Source organism: Cyanistes caeruleus, chromosome 7, assembly GCF_971803275.1.
Source record: "Cyanistes caeruleus chromosome 7, bCyaCae1.hap1.1, whole genome shotgun sequence".
Lineage (NCBI taxonomy): Eukaryota > Metazoa > Chordata > Aves > Passeriformes > Paridae > Cyanistes > Cyanistes caeruleus.
The window spans coordinates 14,824,950-14,841,685 of NC_141707.1; the positions used below are offsets into that span (position 1 = coordinate 14,824,950).

At 40.1% G+C, this 16,736-nt stretch overlaps 2 protein-coding genes and 1 long non-coding RNA gene across 55 annotated transcripts in view; 2 read left to right on the forward strand and 1 right to left on the reverse strand.

Moving 5' to 3' along the window:
* TRAK2 (trafficking kinesin protein 2) overlaps window positions 1-2,679 on the reverse strand; it is a 32,419-nt gene extending 29,740 nt beyond the window's left edge. For 6 of the 50 annotated variants that reach the window (XR_015289088.1, XR_015289087.1, XR_015289061.1 and 3 more), the window contains exon 1: window positions 2,029-2,293. The gene's annotated coding sequence lies outside the window, so the exon portion shown is untranslated. Of the gene's footprint in view, window positions 1-1,732 lie in introns of all 50 variants that reach the window. The other 44 variants (XR_015289086.1, XR_015289080.1, XR_015289071.1 and 41 more) reach the window with 20 other exon arrangements.
* On the forward strand, window positions 2,605-12,257 carry STRADB (STE20 related adaptor beta). Of its 4 annotated transcripts, none has more exons than XM_023930829.2 (12): window positions 2,605-2,839; window positions 5,150-5,206; window positions 5,537-5,617; window positions 5,990-6,089; window positions 6,713-6,834; window positions 7,275-7,383; window positions 7,833-7,956; window positions 8,421-8,592; window positions 9,003-9,107; window positions 9,345-9,574; window positions 10,140-10,182; window positions 10,634-12,257. In XM_023930829.2, the coding sequence occupies exons 2-12, from the start codon at window positions 5,195-5,197 to the stop codon at window positions 10,784-10,786; spliced, it is 1,251 nt and encodes a 416-aa protein (XP_023786597.2). In that variant the 5' UTR covers window positions 2,605-2,839; window positions 5,150-5,194; the 3' UTR covers window positions 10,787-12,257. The 4 variants fall into 4 exon arrangements, with proteins under 4 accessions (XP_023786597.2, XP_023786600.1, XP_023786599.2 ...); XM_023930831.2 differs by having other exon boundaries at window positions 2,714-2,839; window positions 7,305-7,383; XM_023930832.2 differs by lacking the exon at window positions 10,140-10,182 and having other exon boundaries at window positions 2,661-2,839.
* A 3,840-nt stretch (window positions 12,258-16,097) lies between these two features.
* LOC147652209 (uncharacterized) overlaps window positions 16,098-16,736 on the forward strand; it is a 48,045-nt gene continuing 47,406 nt past the window's right edge. Inside the window, exon 1 of the long non-coding RNA XR_015289122.1 lies at window positions 16,098-16,700. This is a non-coding gene — a long non-coding RNA (uncharacterized LOC147652209). The remainder of the gene's footprint in view (window positions 16,701-16,736) is intronic.

Consider the following 16,736-nt stretch of genomic DNA (forward strand, 5'->3'; position numbering starts at 1 on the left):
CATGCCTAACACCTTGTTATTTTCAGCCAATACTATTCCCACAGAAATCTATTTAGTGCTTGTGTTTCTCTCATGTAAGGAAAAAAAAAAATAAGAGTATGCCAACACAATCCTAAAAACAACCATAATAATCATGAACAACCCTGCAACAGACTTTCAATCATATAAAAATGGTATAAGAAACTGTAAGAAAACAAACAAAATACCCCTCCCCCCCAATCTTCTGGATTGTTTTGCTTTTGGAACTGGGGGTAAGGCTTCAGTGGGGAAGCTGGAGAACACCTCCTGGAGAATGATGAATCACATGGGGATCATGAAGCTGGCCACAACATTCCCTCATCCTATTTCATCTGCAGTTCTGCCAAACCAGGTTCACTTATTCTCCTTGTCTGTCATTTGTATTAGCTCATATTCTCCAAAGTGGCAACACTACCTGTTAAGTACATCTATATATGCTTTATGTACATGTATACATGCATTCTGTTGAATACCACAGCTTAATAGTTAAGATTAAAGTCCTACACATTTGGAGGTTGTCTCTATCATCCTTAGTACAATGTAAAAACAGCAAATGCCTAACTGAAGTCTCCCTTTGTCTGAAACTATGAGCAGTACCTACATTAAAGACACATACTATGTTTTATTAATTCCTAATTAATTCTATTAATTCCTTTTCTGTAAATGCACAAGCAAAACATTACTGTCTGTATGGATATTTTCTCTCAAGTTTTCTCTTTTCAGAAGAAATTATGTAGATATGTAGTAATGCTATGATCTCAAAGGAATCAAGAATTATCATGGATTGCCTATATGTTAGTTAGGGTATAAAATACAATAAAGGCTCTTGCAGCATTTTGCTAATGCCTCATTCTGCTAAGTTCTCTGCTAATATTTCATTATAAAGGTTGTAATCAGCTTCTTTTAAAACTCAAGCTTGTTTTCTATAAAGTATACTTGAAAGGGAACATGAATAACACGTAACTGAAATCACTAACACTTTCAATGGATGCATGGCTGATCACCCCAAAAAAGTAGTTTCAATTCCTTGACATATACCCCAGACAATGCTCAGCATTTTAAGCTATAATTCAGTATTAGAAATAATCAAACTGATCTATACAGCTCAGTCACCAGAATATCACTAGCAATCAAACCAGAAAAAAAGATGTCTTCTTTTTTGTAGCCATCTCTGTGAAAATGCTCTGTTTGTGTTTTCTTGGAAGACTAATCAACAAATCACAATTGTTATTCCTGAAAGACAGCACTTCAACTGCACAATATTAATTCCACAAGCCCACTAATAGAGGCAAACCACCATCAGGAAAGTCTGTGGTTTCCCAATGCTCTTCAAACTACATCTTCAGATACTCCTAACAGAAATTCGATAAACAGATACAGCTCTAATAATCACACTGCCATTACAGAGTGGAAAAAATTCAGGTATTGGAAAATAATTTTTTTTCAATTTAGCTTCAGTGTCAGAAGTGTAATTAAAAAGAAGTTCTGCCTATTTTTACTAAGAACTACATCTTTTGAACGAAAACAAGTATCTTAAAACAAACCTACCATCGACTGCCACTTTCTAATGTTGCTTTATTAGTATATCAGACACCTGCATCAGACTATCATAATCAGTCGAGAGTAACTGTGAAACATAACCAAGAAATAGGTACCTATGCAACAGCTGAAGACTGCATTAAAAATAAAAATACGAGCATGCCACTCCACTTACATTTCTCCACTAGCATGGTCGACAGAGTAAATGACATTTACTGACAGATATTTGTACTCCAGTTTAATCAGCTGATAAAAATGTAACAACGTGATTAAGAAGTTGCTAAAAGCCAGAATTTCCTTGCCTTCCTTACACAAGCAGGACAACAACTAAGATGTCACCAGCGAGGGCTGCCTCGTGTAGGCGGTGACAGAAGCCTCCAGGGAGCCCGTTCGCAGACGGGCACCCCGGGCCGCTGAAGGTCACCCCGGGCACCGCCTGCGGGCACCGCCGCCCCCGCAGCCCCCGCTTACACCGAACAGACGGAGCTCAACGCAGCGCTACGTTACATCAGAGCATCACCACCGCCGAAAGAGTCCTGTCAGCTGCCAACCCGGACAGGCGCCGGAATTCCTTCCCCGCCCGGAACCGCGGGGCTAGCCCCGGACACCGCCTCACGCTCGGGCCCCGAGCTCCGACCCCAAGCAGCCGCAGGGAAGCCGCCGCACGCGCGGCGCGGCCCGCCGTGCCTTCCGGCCCGGGTGGTGCCCCGGCCCGGCGGGGAACGGCCCCAGGGGCGAGAGGAGGGAGGGTTAACCCCTGCAGGGGTGTGAGGCATGGAGCGCGCCGCTCGCCCGTGAGGCGGCAGAGCAGCGCCGGGCCGGCGCCGAGCTCTCGCTTACCCGCCCCACGCTGCGCTCCCTCCGGCACCGCTCCTTCCCGCCGCAGCCCCGCATGCAACACAGCGGCGACTGAGGAAGGGCCCCGATGGCTTCCGCTCGGTTCCCGCCCAGAACTACAGCCCCCGGCGGGCCCCCGCCAGTGACGAGCCCCACAATGCGCCGGGCCGCGTGGTACGAGCGGCCCCCGCCGCTGGGCTCGGCGGGGCCGGGAGCGGGGCGGGGTTCTGGCGGGCGGCGCGGCGGCGGTGCCGGCCCCCGGCCCTGACTCCGGCGGCGGCGAACGGGAACGGGAACTCTGCGCCGCTGCGGGGCAAGCCGGACGGGCCAGGGACAGAGAGGGAGCGGCGCACACCGAGTTCGGGAGGAAGCTGCGGGGACCGGAGCCTTGTCCCGGCCTCCGCGGGAGGCCAGAGGGAGGCGGGGGCCCAGCGAGGAAAGCGAGGTACGAACTTAACGGAGCGAGTGAGCAACTGCGGGGGAGCCTGTGGGGCGTCCTTCCGCACGTTCCGGTGCTTTGTCACGGACGGATCATTTCACTCGAGATACAGGACCGAGAGCTGCCTCAGTCACTGAGAACGCTGAAGTAGGAGCTGCAGCTCGGCGTCAGCAGAACCCAGTAACGCGCGTTCCCGGTACCGGGGCTTCGGCTCCGGAGCCTTCACACTCCCCTAGCTCACAGGCACAGATTTCTATGTTTTTTTCCTGCTCTGCACTGTTAGCTGGCTGAAGCTTTGGCCAAAGTGTGATGAATATATTGTTTAACCTGTACAACACTGTCACTGTCTACAGTACAAAAAAAAAACAAAAAACAAAAAAACGCGCAGTACAGAAGGAAAAATATGGGGACATGATCCAAAGCCATATGAAAAAGATGGAAACAATGTCAAGCTACATAAGAAAAAAAATAAAAATCTTAAAACTGTAGTGTTATTTGCATAAATGTGCATCACGGGTGTTTCTGTTGGCTGGCTATACATCTTTGAACTAAGTCTATAATAATTTGACTTTGGTATATCATAGCTATTAAGACTTTATTCTTCAGCTTAACTTTTGTGGTTTCATATTGCAAGCAGAATAAATTGTCTTGTGTAGCAGAAGGAGGCATGTTCTTTCCAGGTAGGAGAAGGATGCTGTTGCCATTGCAGTGTTGGGTTGTATCTTGAAGCACCTGTGTTTGTTTTGTTTTTTTTTCTACTCTGCTACAAACTTCCTCAGTGAAGTTATTCAAGTCAGGTGCTGATCCTCTGAAGTAGCATACATAATTTAAATACAGGATATACTCAAGCTTAGCTCCTTTATAAACAAAATCATCAGTTTCTGGTATAGTACTTCAGCTTTTATAAGTAAACTTTCATACAAAAAATGGCATAATAACATACTTCCGGTAGCTGACTTTTTTATCAGCCAACAAGTAGCATTCCTCATGATGTGTGGAAAGCTACCTGTCAGAAAAGGACATGGTGTTGCTGTTTGACAATTGGCTGAACATGAGCCAGTGGTGTGCCCAGGTGGCCAAGGCCAGTGGCATCCTGGTTTGTATCAGCAACAGTGTGACCAGCAGGACCTGTCACCAGTCCCTCTGTACTCACTGGTGAGGGCAGTTCACATCTCAAGTACTGTGTTCAGTTTTGAGCCCTGCACAAGAAAGACATTGGGGCACTGGAGGGTGTTCAGAGAAGGGCAGCAGAGCTGGTGATGGGTTTGGAGCACAGGTATTACAAGGAGTGGCTGAAGGAGTTTAGCCTGGAGGAAACTCAGGGGGACCTTCTTACTCTACAATTACCTGAAAGGAGGTTATAGTGAAGTGGCAGTTGGCCTTTTCTCCCACATAACAAGAGGTAGGATGACAGTAACTGGCCTCAAGTTGCACCAAGGGAGGTTTAGATTGGATGTTAGGGAAATTTTCTTCACTGGAAAGGTTGTCAAAGCTTCCCAGAGAAGTGGTGGAGTCACCATCCCTGGTAGTGTTCAAAAAACACGTAGATGTAGTGCTTAGGGATGGTTTAATGGTGGGCCTGGAAGTGTTAACTTAATGGTTGGACTCTGTGGTCTTTTCCAACCTTAATGATTCTACTGCTGAAGACTTGTTTATAGCTAAGGTAAAATAGTCCCATTCTTTACTTATAGAAGCTTTGATATGCTTACTAGACATCTCTCTCACTGCCTAAGCTTTCAAAGCATCAGACACAAAGTCTGCTAGAGGACTTTGAGAGAGGCTACTCTGATCTGTGAGGGAGTTGCTTCTTTTTTTATTTTTTAACTCAAATCCCTTTAAATAGTATTTCCTCCCTCACTTCTGAAATGTGAAGTGCAATTGCTTCTGCCTTGCTTTTTTTTGTGAGCTAGTTCAGCTGCACACATCCAAGCCAAGATCTGCCTAGCACAGCTGTGCTTCTTTAAAACAACAGACAATGATTTCTTTTCCTACAAACTGCCAAGGATTCATGAGCCTGTTTTTTTTTTACTTTTTGCACTTGTGCAGTTAACTTGCAATTAAATTGTTTATTCATAAGTGGTAATAAAATTTCTAAACCCATAAATTAAAAAGGAACACTTGAGTTAATGTGTAGTCCTCAGTGTGGAGTTTCAAATTGATTTTCTACTTAAATAGAAGCAGACTTTCCCTGAGCTGGAGTTCTGGAGCTTCGTGTGTGATAGCTGACAGAAATGCCTCACAGTTCTAATTAAGGAGATTTAAGTTTATGACAGGTTTATGTGTCATCTTACTTTGCTACTTTATTTTTTTTTCTAGGATAAATGGGTGTGTATGACTTTTCCCCTGACCTAAGGCGGTTCCATGTCTTGTTTGGTAAGTTTGTCTTTAAAAACCTTGGCCTTATTGTACCTTGTTACTCAGCTATACCTTAATATGAAAAGCCCTGGTGAAACGTCTTGCTTGAGGGAATTTCCACAGTGCTGAGGTGTTTGAACTTCACTGTGTCAGCTTTTGGTGAAGGAGACTGGTGTGTCTCCTCTCTAGGTCTGCCATGTAAGTGCTTTATGCTGTTTCTTAACCCCTTGATTGACTGACTTGTAGCAGAAGACTTTCTGAACTGCTCCTGCTTTTTTACATTTTTGCACTGCAATATTTAATAAATTGCATCAATTCCACCAACATTCACTTGTTTCTGTTCTCAAGGACTGCTCCTGTATTCTGCGTACACCAGTTGAATCAATCAGACCAGAAGAGCTATCTCAGAGCAGCATCCATGAATGCCTGGTAAGAATAGAAACTTTAGCTCCCAAGGTTAAGTATGAAGCTGGTGGATATTAAAAATAGCCTAATTAGGGAGTGCTTATTGAAATGCTGACAACAAAAATAAACAAGAGTACTTTGGGGCTTCCACTTTGGTAGAAGACTATAGGTATCTAAGTGTTAATCTTGTGCCAGTTTGAAAACAAACAAACACACACATAAAACTTGTAGCTCATAAAATTAAGTCTTAGTAATGGTAAAAGTACCAGCTTGAATGTTCTTATTTAAGTACTGGACTTTAGGATTAATAATATGTTTGCATTAATTTTAAAAATATATATTACTATGTAATTAAAAATTACATAGTAATTTTGAGAACTGTTTCTTCTCTGTTAGGCTGATTCTGATCTAGCCTGGGTTCCCCCATCTACAGGAAAAAATGAAATGGTATTTTGCTCTTCTAATGTCTCTCACTATGAACTCCAGCTGGAAATAGGTAACATAAATGTACCTTAAAATATTTCTTCTTCCTGCTATCAATAATTTATTGTTAACTGCAGAAAACAGCAAGTTTGGAAAATAAAAGACTATTCTGTCTCAGTTGAGAAAAGTGCAGAGCATTGCTCATAGTTTAGAAATCTCTTATTTTAAGAACTAAGACAAATCAACTATTACCTGAAATTGTCTATTGATGTTTATGCATGTACCTGTCAGTTTTCAAAATCAGTGGTATGTGACAATAAATACAGCCTTAAGTAACATCATGTCTTGTAACTTGGCTACCCAAGCTGATTGTTCTAAGGATGGCTGCCTTAGATCCTACTATGCATGCATATGTTTATGTGAATATGCATACTAAGTGTTGTTCATTTAGATGCATAATTGATGCTAACACATGTTCAGACACTTCTGGTTGTTCTTAAAATAGTACAGCCATGCTTCAAATAATTTGCTGCATATATTTTACTGCAATTACTTAATGTCTTGGCATTCTCAAAGAGAAGGACACGCTTCTATCAATTGCAATTTTAAAACTGGAAAATGATCTCTAAATATGAAGGAAACCATGTGATGGGTTATTATGTTTTCCAATGTTAAGGTCGCCATTTCTGGTTTCAGGAAGGAGGTTCAACAATTTAACTTCAGTCTACCTTGCGCGGCATACACCTACAGACAGGCAAGTTGCTGTAAGGATCACAGACCTTGAAAATTGCTCTGAAGAGCACTTGAAAGCCTTACAGGTAAAGGAACAAAGATAGAGAGGAATACATATGAGATTACTGAACAAAGGTAGCTTGCACTGGATCATTTCAGTCAAGTTTCTCCCTCCAAAGGAGTAGAACATAATAAATACAATGCATGTGTAAATTTGAGAGTTGCTTTCTGAAGACAGCAGCTAACAATTGCTTTAGAAATACTTCTGTAATTGTGCAACTTACTTGAAATATGTTCTGTACTGTTATTTAGCACCAAAAGTTTGGACTATGAACAAACTAGATTTACTTCAGACAAATGCAATTATGGGAAAGCTATTTACATTTGTGTTGCAGGCTATTCACATCACCTGCATCTTGTATAATTGCAAAGAAACAGTTCTCTATACTGATAACTGATGTAGTTAATGCTCTTAGTAGGACCGCTGTTCTGTGGTTAACACATCCATTTTCATTTAATTCCATAGAATGAGGTGGTTTTATCACACTTTTTCCAGCATCCCAACATAATGACATTTTGGACAGTGTTTACAGCTGGAAGCTGGCTTTGGGTCATCTCCCCATTCATGGCCTATGGTAAGAACTATTAACTGCAATTTTGGAATAGGAAAAAGGGCTGATACAGGTTAGACTATATGGTTCATGAGAGGTTTCTCTTTGATTATCTCCTGTCTTGTAGAGAAACCAGACTTTCCCAAACCATTTGTTTAGAGAAGATTTCCTCCCCAGTGAAAACTGGTATTTGAACTGCATTAAATTCCACTTCATCCTAGCACTCACCATGTGAGGAATGGTAACTGGGAGATGTATCTGGCTTTATTCTGCTAACAGAAGACCTATTTACATTGAATACAGGCTGGGCACACACTTCCAGTTAACAGAAGCATGACATGGGGCATCAGTTACATCCAAGTAATAATGCATCAAAGTCAGTTGCTGCTCTTGATGAGTGTATACAGTGAGGGAAGCATAGACAAGTAATTTAACAAGACTTGTTAGGCCTAGCTAGGTTTTTTTACTTCCAGGTTCAGCTAGACACCTGCTGAAGACTTACTTTCCTGAAGGAATGAGCGAAGCTTTGATAGGGAACATTCTGTTTGGTGCAATCAGAGGATTAAATTACATGCACCAGAATGGATATATTCACAGGTAGGAGAATGTCAATAGGTAAGAACCAGAACCAGCATCTTACCTTAAGTATTGTTTCCTTCCTTTTCCTGTATACCTTCTTATATCAGACAGTGTACAAGTAACATTTTTTTTCAATAGAAGGTTTTCAGCAGAACCAAGTTTGTAAAATTTTAAGAGGAAATGTATTTCTACTTTTCTTCAAGCCAGTTTTTACAGGGATTATACTTCTGCCTGGCTTTGTTTCTTCTTCTGAAGCAGAAGTAAACCAGAGTTATAGAAAGGGCTTCCTTAGTTTACACCCCTTGCAGGGAAGGAGGGCCCTTCTCCAATTTCTGGCACTTTTTTCCTGATCATCTCTCTTAACTGAGAGATGAACTCCATACTAGCATCTCACTGTAAGTCAATGAAATATGAAAGCCTTTCTGTTCTAGTAGTGCTTTTGAGTAATTCTTATAACTAAAATTTACCACTTTATGTTTCAGGAATATTAAAGCTAGCCACATTCTGATTTCAGAGGATGGGCTGGTTTCTCTCTCTGGCCTAAACAACCTCTACAGTTTAGTTAGCAATGGACAGAAGTCAAAGGTGGTATATGATTTCCCCCAGTTTAGTACATCTGTGCTTCCTTGGCTGAGTCCTGAACTACTGAGACAGGTTAGTATAAATTACACATAATTTTTCCTATTCAAAATTAGTAGCAGTACTCAATTTCCAACTTAAGTCTGCTTGTAGAATTGCAATGAAAATGTTGAACTGCAACTTTTAAAAATACATGTGTGTACTGAATTTTTAATTCTTTTAGAGAAACCATTTCTAAAGCTGTTGGTAAGGTGATGCTGTACTAAAACTCTTTACCTAAATGTCCTGGAAACTACTGCAAATCCTGAAACTTGTGTTCAGTACATCTATCAGATTTCTCAAAAAGTCTGAGGTTTCACAATTTAATTGGTTCAGTACTGTGTAGGTTATGGGGTATTAGAATCTTGTTTTGAAGCAGGCACTTGTATTCTTGTTAGCACTGCTCAATGGTCTCACTGATCAGTAGTGTCTTCCTTCTCTAACAGGATTTGTCTGGCTATAACATGAAGTCTGATATTTACAGTGTGGGAATTACAGCATGTGAATTAGCCAATGGACATGTTCCATTTCAAGATATGCCTCGCACTCAGGTATAATGCTCAACTCTATCTCTAGTTAAAAATGTGCTGAGCTTGTTCTTGTTTTTGTTTTACTCACAGAAACCAGTGCTATTACTGCACTACTGAAATAGTGGCTGCTTTTTGTTACTTCAAATATGCATGTCTCTTTCTAGAATAAATAATCTTTCCATCCCTTCAGTTTCATAGCTTACCCTGAATAGGTCTGGATAGCTGCTGAACTCTCATACTGCTATTCTTTCCTACTAGATGCTGCTGCAAAAGCTGAAAGGTCCAACCTACTGTCCTTGGGATATAAATACCTTTCCCCGGGGGGAATCCAGGATGAAGAATTCCCGATCAGGTGTTGATTCTGGAATTGGTGAGAGCATGACACGCACAATGACCAGTGAAAGACTTCAAATGCCCTTTTCCAAAACATTTTCACCTGCATTCCACAACTTGGTGGAACTTTGCTTGCAACAGGACCCTGAGAAAAGGTAATGTTCTGGTGAAAACTAATTTTTTTGTCACTTCAATCCAAGATCAAGTATAGCTCATGGTTTAGGATACAGTAATCAGTTGAATGCTGTTAGAGTAGAATTTCAGAGCAGATGTACTATGTAAAACAATACACTTCCATTTTTATTTTAAGAATTATCTTGTCTGATAAGGGAATCAAACTTTTAGTCATTTGACCCCTGAATTTCTTGTAATATTACTATGCTTTGTAGCAAATAAAATTAACTTTCAAACATGTAAAAGAAAAAAACCCCAGAAATCTGAAATACATGTTTTCAGTTCTATGTCTCTTTTGAATGAGGCATTAAATTTCTTGTTAAACAGAAACATTCAAAGGCCTTTAAAAATAAATTTCTTCAGTAGTGCTGTAATTACAAATCGAGGCATAGAATGTAGGAATTGTGTGCTGCTTTTCTCATTCTTCACATTTGTCCTGTGGAGGAAAAACTGCAGGGCTTAAGTTTATTTGTCAATCTGGCCCATTATCCAAATGCAGTATTTTACTTTCCAGAACATAATTATATTGTTCATTTTATGATTCAGGCCATCAGCAAGCAGTTTGCTTTCGCATACGTTCTTCAAACAGGTGAGTTTCATATATTTCATTAAATGACACAGCTATAACCTAAATAAGCCACAAAAAGAGCTAGATTACAAAATAATGAAGTTTTCTGGAGCCAAAAAGCATCCTGTAAGAGCATACCTGCTTCAGAATTTTTTTAACAAAATGGTATAGCTGGAGTATAGAAAGCATAAGATTAATCAGTTTCCCTATTGATGAAGTTGATTTAACTTAATGGCAGCCTAACTGATTTTAAAATGGTTAATATTCTTAATTTAAAGCAGAACTGCACAGCTGATTTCATTACTTCTTGAAGGACTAATAGACCAGTGAAAGCAAAACCTCTCATCCTTTTACTTTCAGTATTGTAACATACAAGAACATGGCTCTGATTTCCCATGCTTTTAATGAAGTTAGTTGAAAAGTTATGGAGGCTTTTACACGCAGCTTTGTTTTAATTTTTTTTTCTTTCTAGATAAAGGAACAAACAGAGAATTCACTACTGTCTCTATTACCACCTCCTATTCAAAATAACAGATCAGAATTCTTGGCACTGCCCTCAACAGCAGTTGGGGCTGAACATGGACGTATTGCCACAAATCAAGATGATACAGACTGGGAATTCTAAATAAATACCAATGATACCTCTCCAGTGTTTCAGAGAAGGAAAATGTGATTTGTATTTGCTGCTTTTGTATGGTTAAAATACAGTTAGACCAAGTATACTTGAAATGCCATGAAGTGGCTATAATTCATTAACTTCCTCTTGGCATCACAAAATGCAGTGTGCCTCACTCTGACTGTAAGGAAAATTGTGTATAAAGAATGTCTGAGTGCTCACCTCTCTCTTTCAAAGCCTTTCTTAAAAAGAGAACCTCTGCTGTAATCTTACTCTGTACTGTATTATCAGCTCATAGTGCTGCAGGCCACATGCCTTTCTGAATTCAGGCCTGGGGTTTGTCTGTAATCTTACCTAAACATCTGTTTGTCTTTTCATTATGACCCAAATCATTTTAGTAAGGAGAAATCCTCCACCTCCAGGTTGAAATGTGAAGCTGCACAGATTTGTCGCTTATGTAAATAAACGTTTCTCTCTCAAAAGACATTTTTCTCACTTGATACACAAGGTTAGCTATGCACCATTTTTCATGCAGTTTTAATACTGTGTGTTGCCCAAAGAAGTTAAGCTGCTTGGAAGTGGGACTCCTGCTCTTGCATCTGTTCACATTCTTAGTACAAATCTGGGGTTTTGCTCCTCTATTTATTGTTGTGTCATTTTAGCAGTTAATCTGAGGATGTCTCACTATGCAAAGTAAGTCTCGAGTTCTAGCAGGTACGGGTTAATTTTGAAGAGTCAAATAATCTAAAGTTATTGTACATATTTTTATTTATACTGTATTCCTGTTCACCACCAGAATTTACCAGAACCTAATACTGTTTCTCAGAAGAAAAGGCAACATGCATTAAGCTTCACTGGCATTGCTGCTGGCAAACAAGCCTCTTCTGCAAGGCACAGTTAAATTCCCCTGCATCAATTCAGCCATACTAAGAAACTAATAGATCCTAGTGAATGTACCTGTTCTAAGTCAGATGAAAAGCTGTCTTCTCCCTACAATTCAGTAAATTCTCATCTCTCATACTGTACCAGGCAACTCAAACTGAATAAAAGCAGCTTTTTTTAAAAAAAAATGGATATTCTCATCATGTTGTAGCAAAAGTTGTGTCCCAAAGCCACTAGTACTTTCCTGATGGAAGCATGATGATAGTAAAAAAGTATAAATAGATACTGGATATTTTAAGTTTTCAACATGAACAACATTCCACATAAGTCTTCAAGTCTTCCATAGCTGAGCAGACCTGTAGCCAACTTCGAGAATACTGCCAGTATTGCCAGCAGCTTTGCTACAAGGTCTTGAAGACCAAATGACTGAAATACAAGCCTGAGAGACACATGAAATTCTAAATGACTACATAAAACGATCAAAAAAAAAGGTTGATTCTACACATTATGCTGTGAAGAGAGCTCTATATTTCTAAACTTAACATGTTTAACTTGAGGTTAAAGATTTGTCAATAAACTTATAAACAAATAACTTCCATTTATATCTATAATACTTGGACTTCTGTTTTCACCATAGTACAGCCATACTTGTTATTACAAGCTACTTGTTATTACAGGAAAAAAACCCCATATTTATGTCAATTATTAGGTAAGGAAATAGTTGTCAAAACTAGAAAATTATTCTGATTAAAAAATATTAAAAACTTAATTATGTACTCTTGGAGAAGACACTATATTCATGTGAAGCCCATGTTCTTAATTCTTAACCATTACAGATTTGGATTTTTGCAAGTCAAATACATTAGATAATATCTACAAGTAACTTTTGATTAACAGTACATGTAAAAACCAAGTCAAATAAGTGAGAACACACATGAACTTCTACGTATTTTAATTACAGATCTCTGAATAAACATTACTACTGTTAAAACCAGTAGAAAATTCCAGGCAGCTTGACTGCTAGTATTTGCAAGCTTCTCTTGCAACAAGTGCCGTGGACTCTATAAAATTGAACTTGGATACTAATAACAATGTCAATATAAAGTTATTCAAACCACTTTGTGTTCCAGTGGAGTTACTTTGCTGCCCTCTCTGTGAAAAAAATCAAAAAACATTTCTAAACACTGTTCCAATTTCTGTACTAACATTAAGAAGAAAATCAAATAGAATTTTTTTAAGTTAAAAGCTTGCAAGTCTTTACTCTTAGAACTTCTCAACAACTGTGTCTCTTCAAACAAAAGAAATTAAGAGGCACTGTGACTTGTTAAAATAACCAGAAATACTTGAGAATACTGCCTGGAATATATTTACTGAAAGGTTTGATATAATTTTGCTCATTAACTGTTTCCTTTCTATTAAGGAATAATTCAAAATAAATATTAGTTAGGAAAGAAGATGTATAATCATATTATCGAGGTTTCAACTACCTGTCACTGAAAAGATGATCTGGGAAACAACTGTTCTGAATATCTGAAGTTTTTGTATACAGTTAAGTTTTCAAAATCTGAGGTTCATGATCTGCATTGTTAAGACTTAAGTTGCAGAGACTTTCTATTCCAAGCTGTCAGTTTTAAGCACAATAATTTATTGTTGGATTGTGGTTTTTTTCAGAGCACTTGTTTTCTCTTACTCATACCAATGATGTGTGTTATCAGCATGTGAATTAGAGCTAAACTTGGCCTTGAAATTTCCAAGTATCTTGCACTTAGGGTCCATGTGATGCATTTTCAAAGGGGCTTATAAAACCTATACATTTGCAAAATCTCATGGCCAATGAAACAGAAATCTATAGCCTGGTTACTTTTGAAACACTTGTGAAAACAACACAAGTGGTTTTTGCAGCCACCTCTCATTATACATTTGGCACTATGTAAAACAAATACCTGTATAATAGAAAACTTCTGTTAATTAACATTATCCTGAATAATGTTAACATAACAGCTCAATGCTGCTGTTATGCCTTGGTCTTGGTCTGATACCACAGCAGTGTGTGAATGACTGAATGGATGAACACAAAAAAATGTGATCTACTCAGAATCAACTTGCTCTGATACATGAATTCCTCATTGTAAATTAGTCTCAATGCAACAAATACCCATTGAAGAGAGAACAGTTTCTTCTACTTGATTAACAGGAATAAATTTTTTTAAAAAAAAAAATACAGAGTTTTACCTTACCTCTCTCTTTTCCCTACCCCTCTCCTCTTCAAGTGCAAAGTAGTTTTTAACCTAGAGGATGGTTAAAAATACAGGAAAGCATTTGAAAACCATTGTTCCGAACCTTTTGACAAGAGGCAGGTGCCAAAGTAGGTGACTTACATACCCTGCCTTTGATGATATTAAGTAGCTTTCCTAAAGTATATTAGTTTGTCTAATAAACCTCTGAAACAATTAAGGTAACAGTAATGAACTGTCCTAGTGATGGCCATTCCTATCCTGTATGAATGAGGAAAAACGACTAAAATTCAGAAACAGTACACATTACAGCAAAGACCTCAAGGGACTGCAAGAACCATACTATGAAATTAAACAATCAGATGTGACAGACAAGCATAGATTTGAGTTTATTAAAAGAAGAAACTACTGAAAATTGATAATAACCAGGTAGCAGAATAACATTTGGTATTTAACAAAATTAAACCTCTCCAGAAACTTGAGGTAGGATGAAGGAAAGAATATTAAGTTTAAACAGGTGCCTGTGGAAACCTCCATAATGCCCAGATGAAAACAACTACTTCTACTCTATAAATTAGTTCTATATATGTTTATTTCTTATCTGAAAGTCAAAGAAGCTTCTGGAAAAATGCCCCAAAAGCCCATGTGATGTTAGCTGAAATCGAGTGGTGGTTTTATTTTTAGATATAATTATAAAATAGACCATTACTACTGGATTTACCTACATAGCCAGGTTCATGGAATTCAGTTGTCCTCTCATGAAATCCATCTGCAATGGAGGAGAATGGATTACTGGTAGGATGCAGAGGTTCTCCTCTGTTTTGTCAAAATTTACATGACATATGGATTAAGAGTATCAATGCTGAGTTTATCTACTAAATTTTCTTTTCAAAGTTTGTTTATTCTACATTCAATATCAACTATCTTTCTAATTCTCACATTTCATGCAGTCAAAAGAAAAATACTCTTGCAGGGAGATTTCCTTTTGCCCATGTGAAATCTGGCAAGTCAGTTATAGATAAGTTTTCTTTAAATGCTTTCCTGTTTTGAGGTGGCCATTGTTCTACAGTAGCTGATGTAGTCATCATAGACCTGTGGAATTATATATTTAGCTGGCTGTCATGCCCTTTTTCCTGCTCCACTTAGTTTTCCTTATCACGGGAGAACACATGATTTTGAATCCTTGGAGCCTGCAGCATGTGATGTTGAAAAAGATGGTTCAGCATACTTTCCATGATTTTTCTTCACATTACTGGATTTCATCAAACTAGTTTTGAGGACAAAGTAGTTTGGTTTTCCTTCCTAAATAGCATATTTATTAATATTTGGCCCAGATGTTGGTGGCATGGCAATGCACATTTCTCTACATTGCTTCTCTTTTGACTTCCAGTCAGGATTTTATTGGCAACTTGTCTTTTTCCTTATGCTGGACTTGTAAATGACAAATTTTGGGCAGTTTGATGAGCCATGGCCTACAAAGGTACTCTGCTTGAATATCAGCATCATAAGCATTTAAAATTGAACAGTTTTACTATTTCAGACTTTGTTCTTACTCTTTTACTGTGGGACTTTTTAACAATTTAAAATTTGTAGGGTTTTTTGTTTGTTTGTTTTTATTTTCTTTTTTCAAAAGTGGTTGTTGGTTGGTTTGTTTTGGGATATTTGGGGGGTTGTTTTGAGTTTTGGTTTGTTTGTTGCAGTGAGGAGCAGAGAGGGTTCACCCCCACCTCCAAAGTACATTAATCTGTTTTTTTTCACTATGGGGATTAACTATTACATCTGGCATGTTTATCCACGAGAGGATTTTGCTTTTTGTCTCTGTATCACTGTTTGAGGCCTGCCTGTGTCCATCTGAATAGCCGTGCTCTCATGGCTGTTTCACTTGAATACAGTACATGGAAACTGTACAGGGAATTCTCAGCTAGGGAGGCCTCTACAACTTCTACAGGTCGAAGGAAAGGTTACATAAATTTCAAATACAATATTATTAAAGCGAACAGCTCGGTTCGTGTGTAGGAGCACGTGAGAAATTTTTCCATTTTGACGGGTTTCTCGTTTAGATCGCATTGCCCCAAACCACCGACCCAAGATAGCGCGGCCGCTCCCCTCAAGCCGAGTCCGGCATAGCGGCCCCGCCACCGCCCCCTGGCGGCCATTACCGCTGCCCGAAAACGGCTGACGGAGAGCGTGGGGAGAGGGGCTGAGGGAGAGAAGGGCGGGAATGGCTGAGGGGAGGAAGGGCTGAGGAGGAGAGGGGTCACCGGGGCCGGCATGGCTGAGGGGGAGAGGGGTCACCGGTGCGGGGGCCGGTGCGGGCAGGGCTGAGGGGCAGCGGAGTCACCGGGGCGAGCATGGCTGTGGGGGAGAGGGGTCCTCGGGGCGAGCATGGCTGAGGGGAAGAGGGATCCCCGGGGCCGCCAAGGCTGAGGGGAAGAGGGATCTCCGGGGCCGCCAAGGCTGAGGGGAAGAGGGGTCCCCAGGGCCGCCATGGCTGAGGGGCAGCGAGGGGACCGCGGCGGACAAGCTGCTCGGCAAACAAACGCACCGGGGACTGGATGGCGACACACTGCAGGAAAAAACATGTCTTAAAGCACCTGTCCCCAGAAACAGCTACAAGCGGTAGGTTTCAGGCGAGAGGCTGGGAACCCTTCCTGCCCTTCGTGAAGGGAGCGAGCAGTCCCGGGGGCACAACAGAAAAATAACCAGGGAAAAGAGTCTTTCTGCAAGTGTCTGTGGACTTACACAGAAGTTTCAAGCGCAGCCGCCCTGAGGAAAGCAATTATCTTCCACGAAAAAGGAAGAGACAGGTAAGGCTTAGGCTTAGCTGTAGGTATTTACCTGAT

Bases quoted from the DNA above. Each gene is read 5' to 3' on its own strand.
- STRADB (XM_023930829.2), top strand. The intron at 6,090-6,712 runs GTAACATAAATG...TTCTGGTTTCAG, and splicing joins TGAACTCCAGCTGGAAATAG to GAAGGAGGTTCAACAATTTA. The intron at 6,835-7,274 runs GTAAAGGAACAA...TTAATTCCATAG, and splicing joins AGCACTTGAAAGCCTTACAG to AATGAGGTGGTTTTATCACA.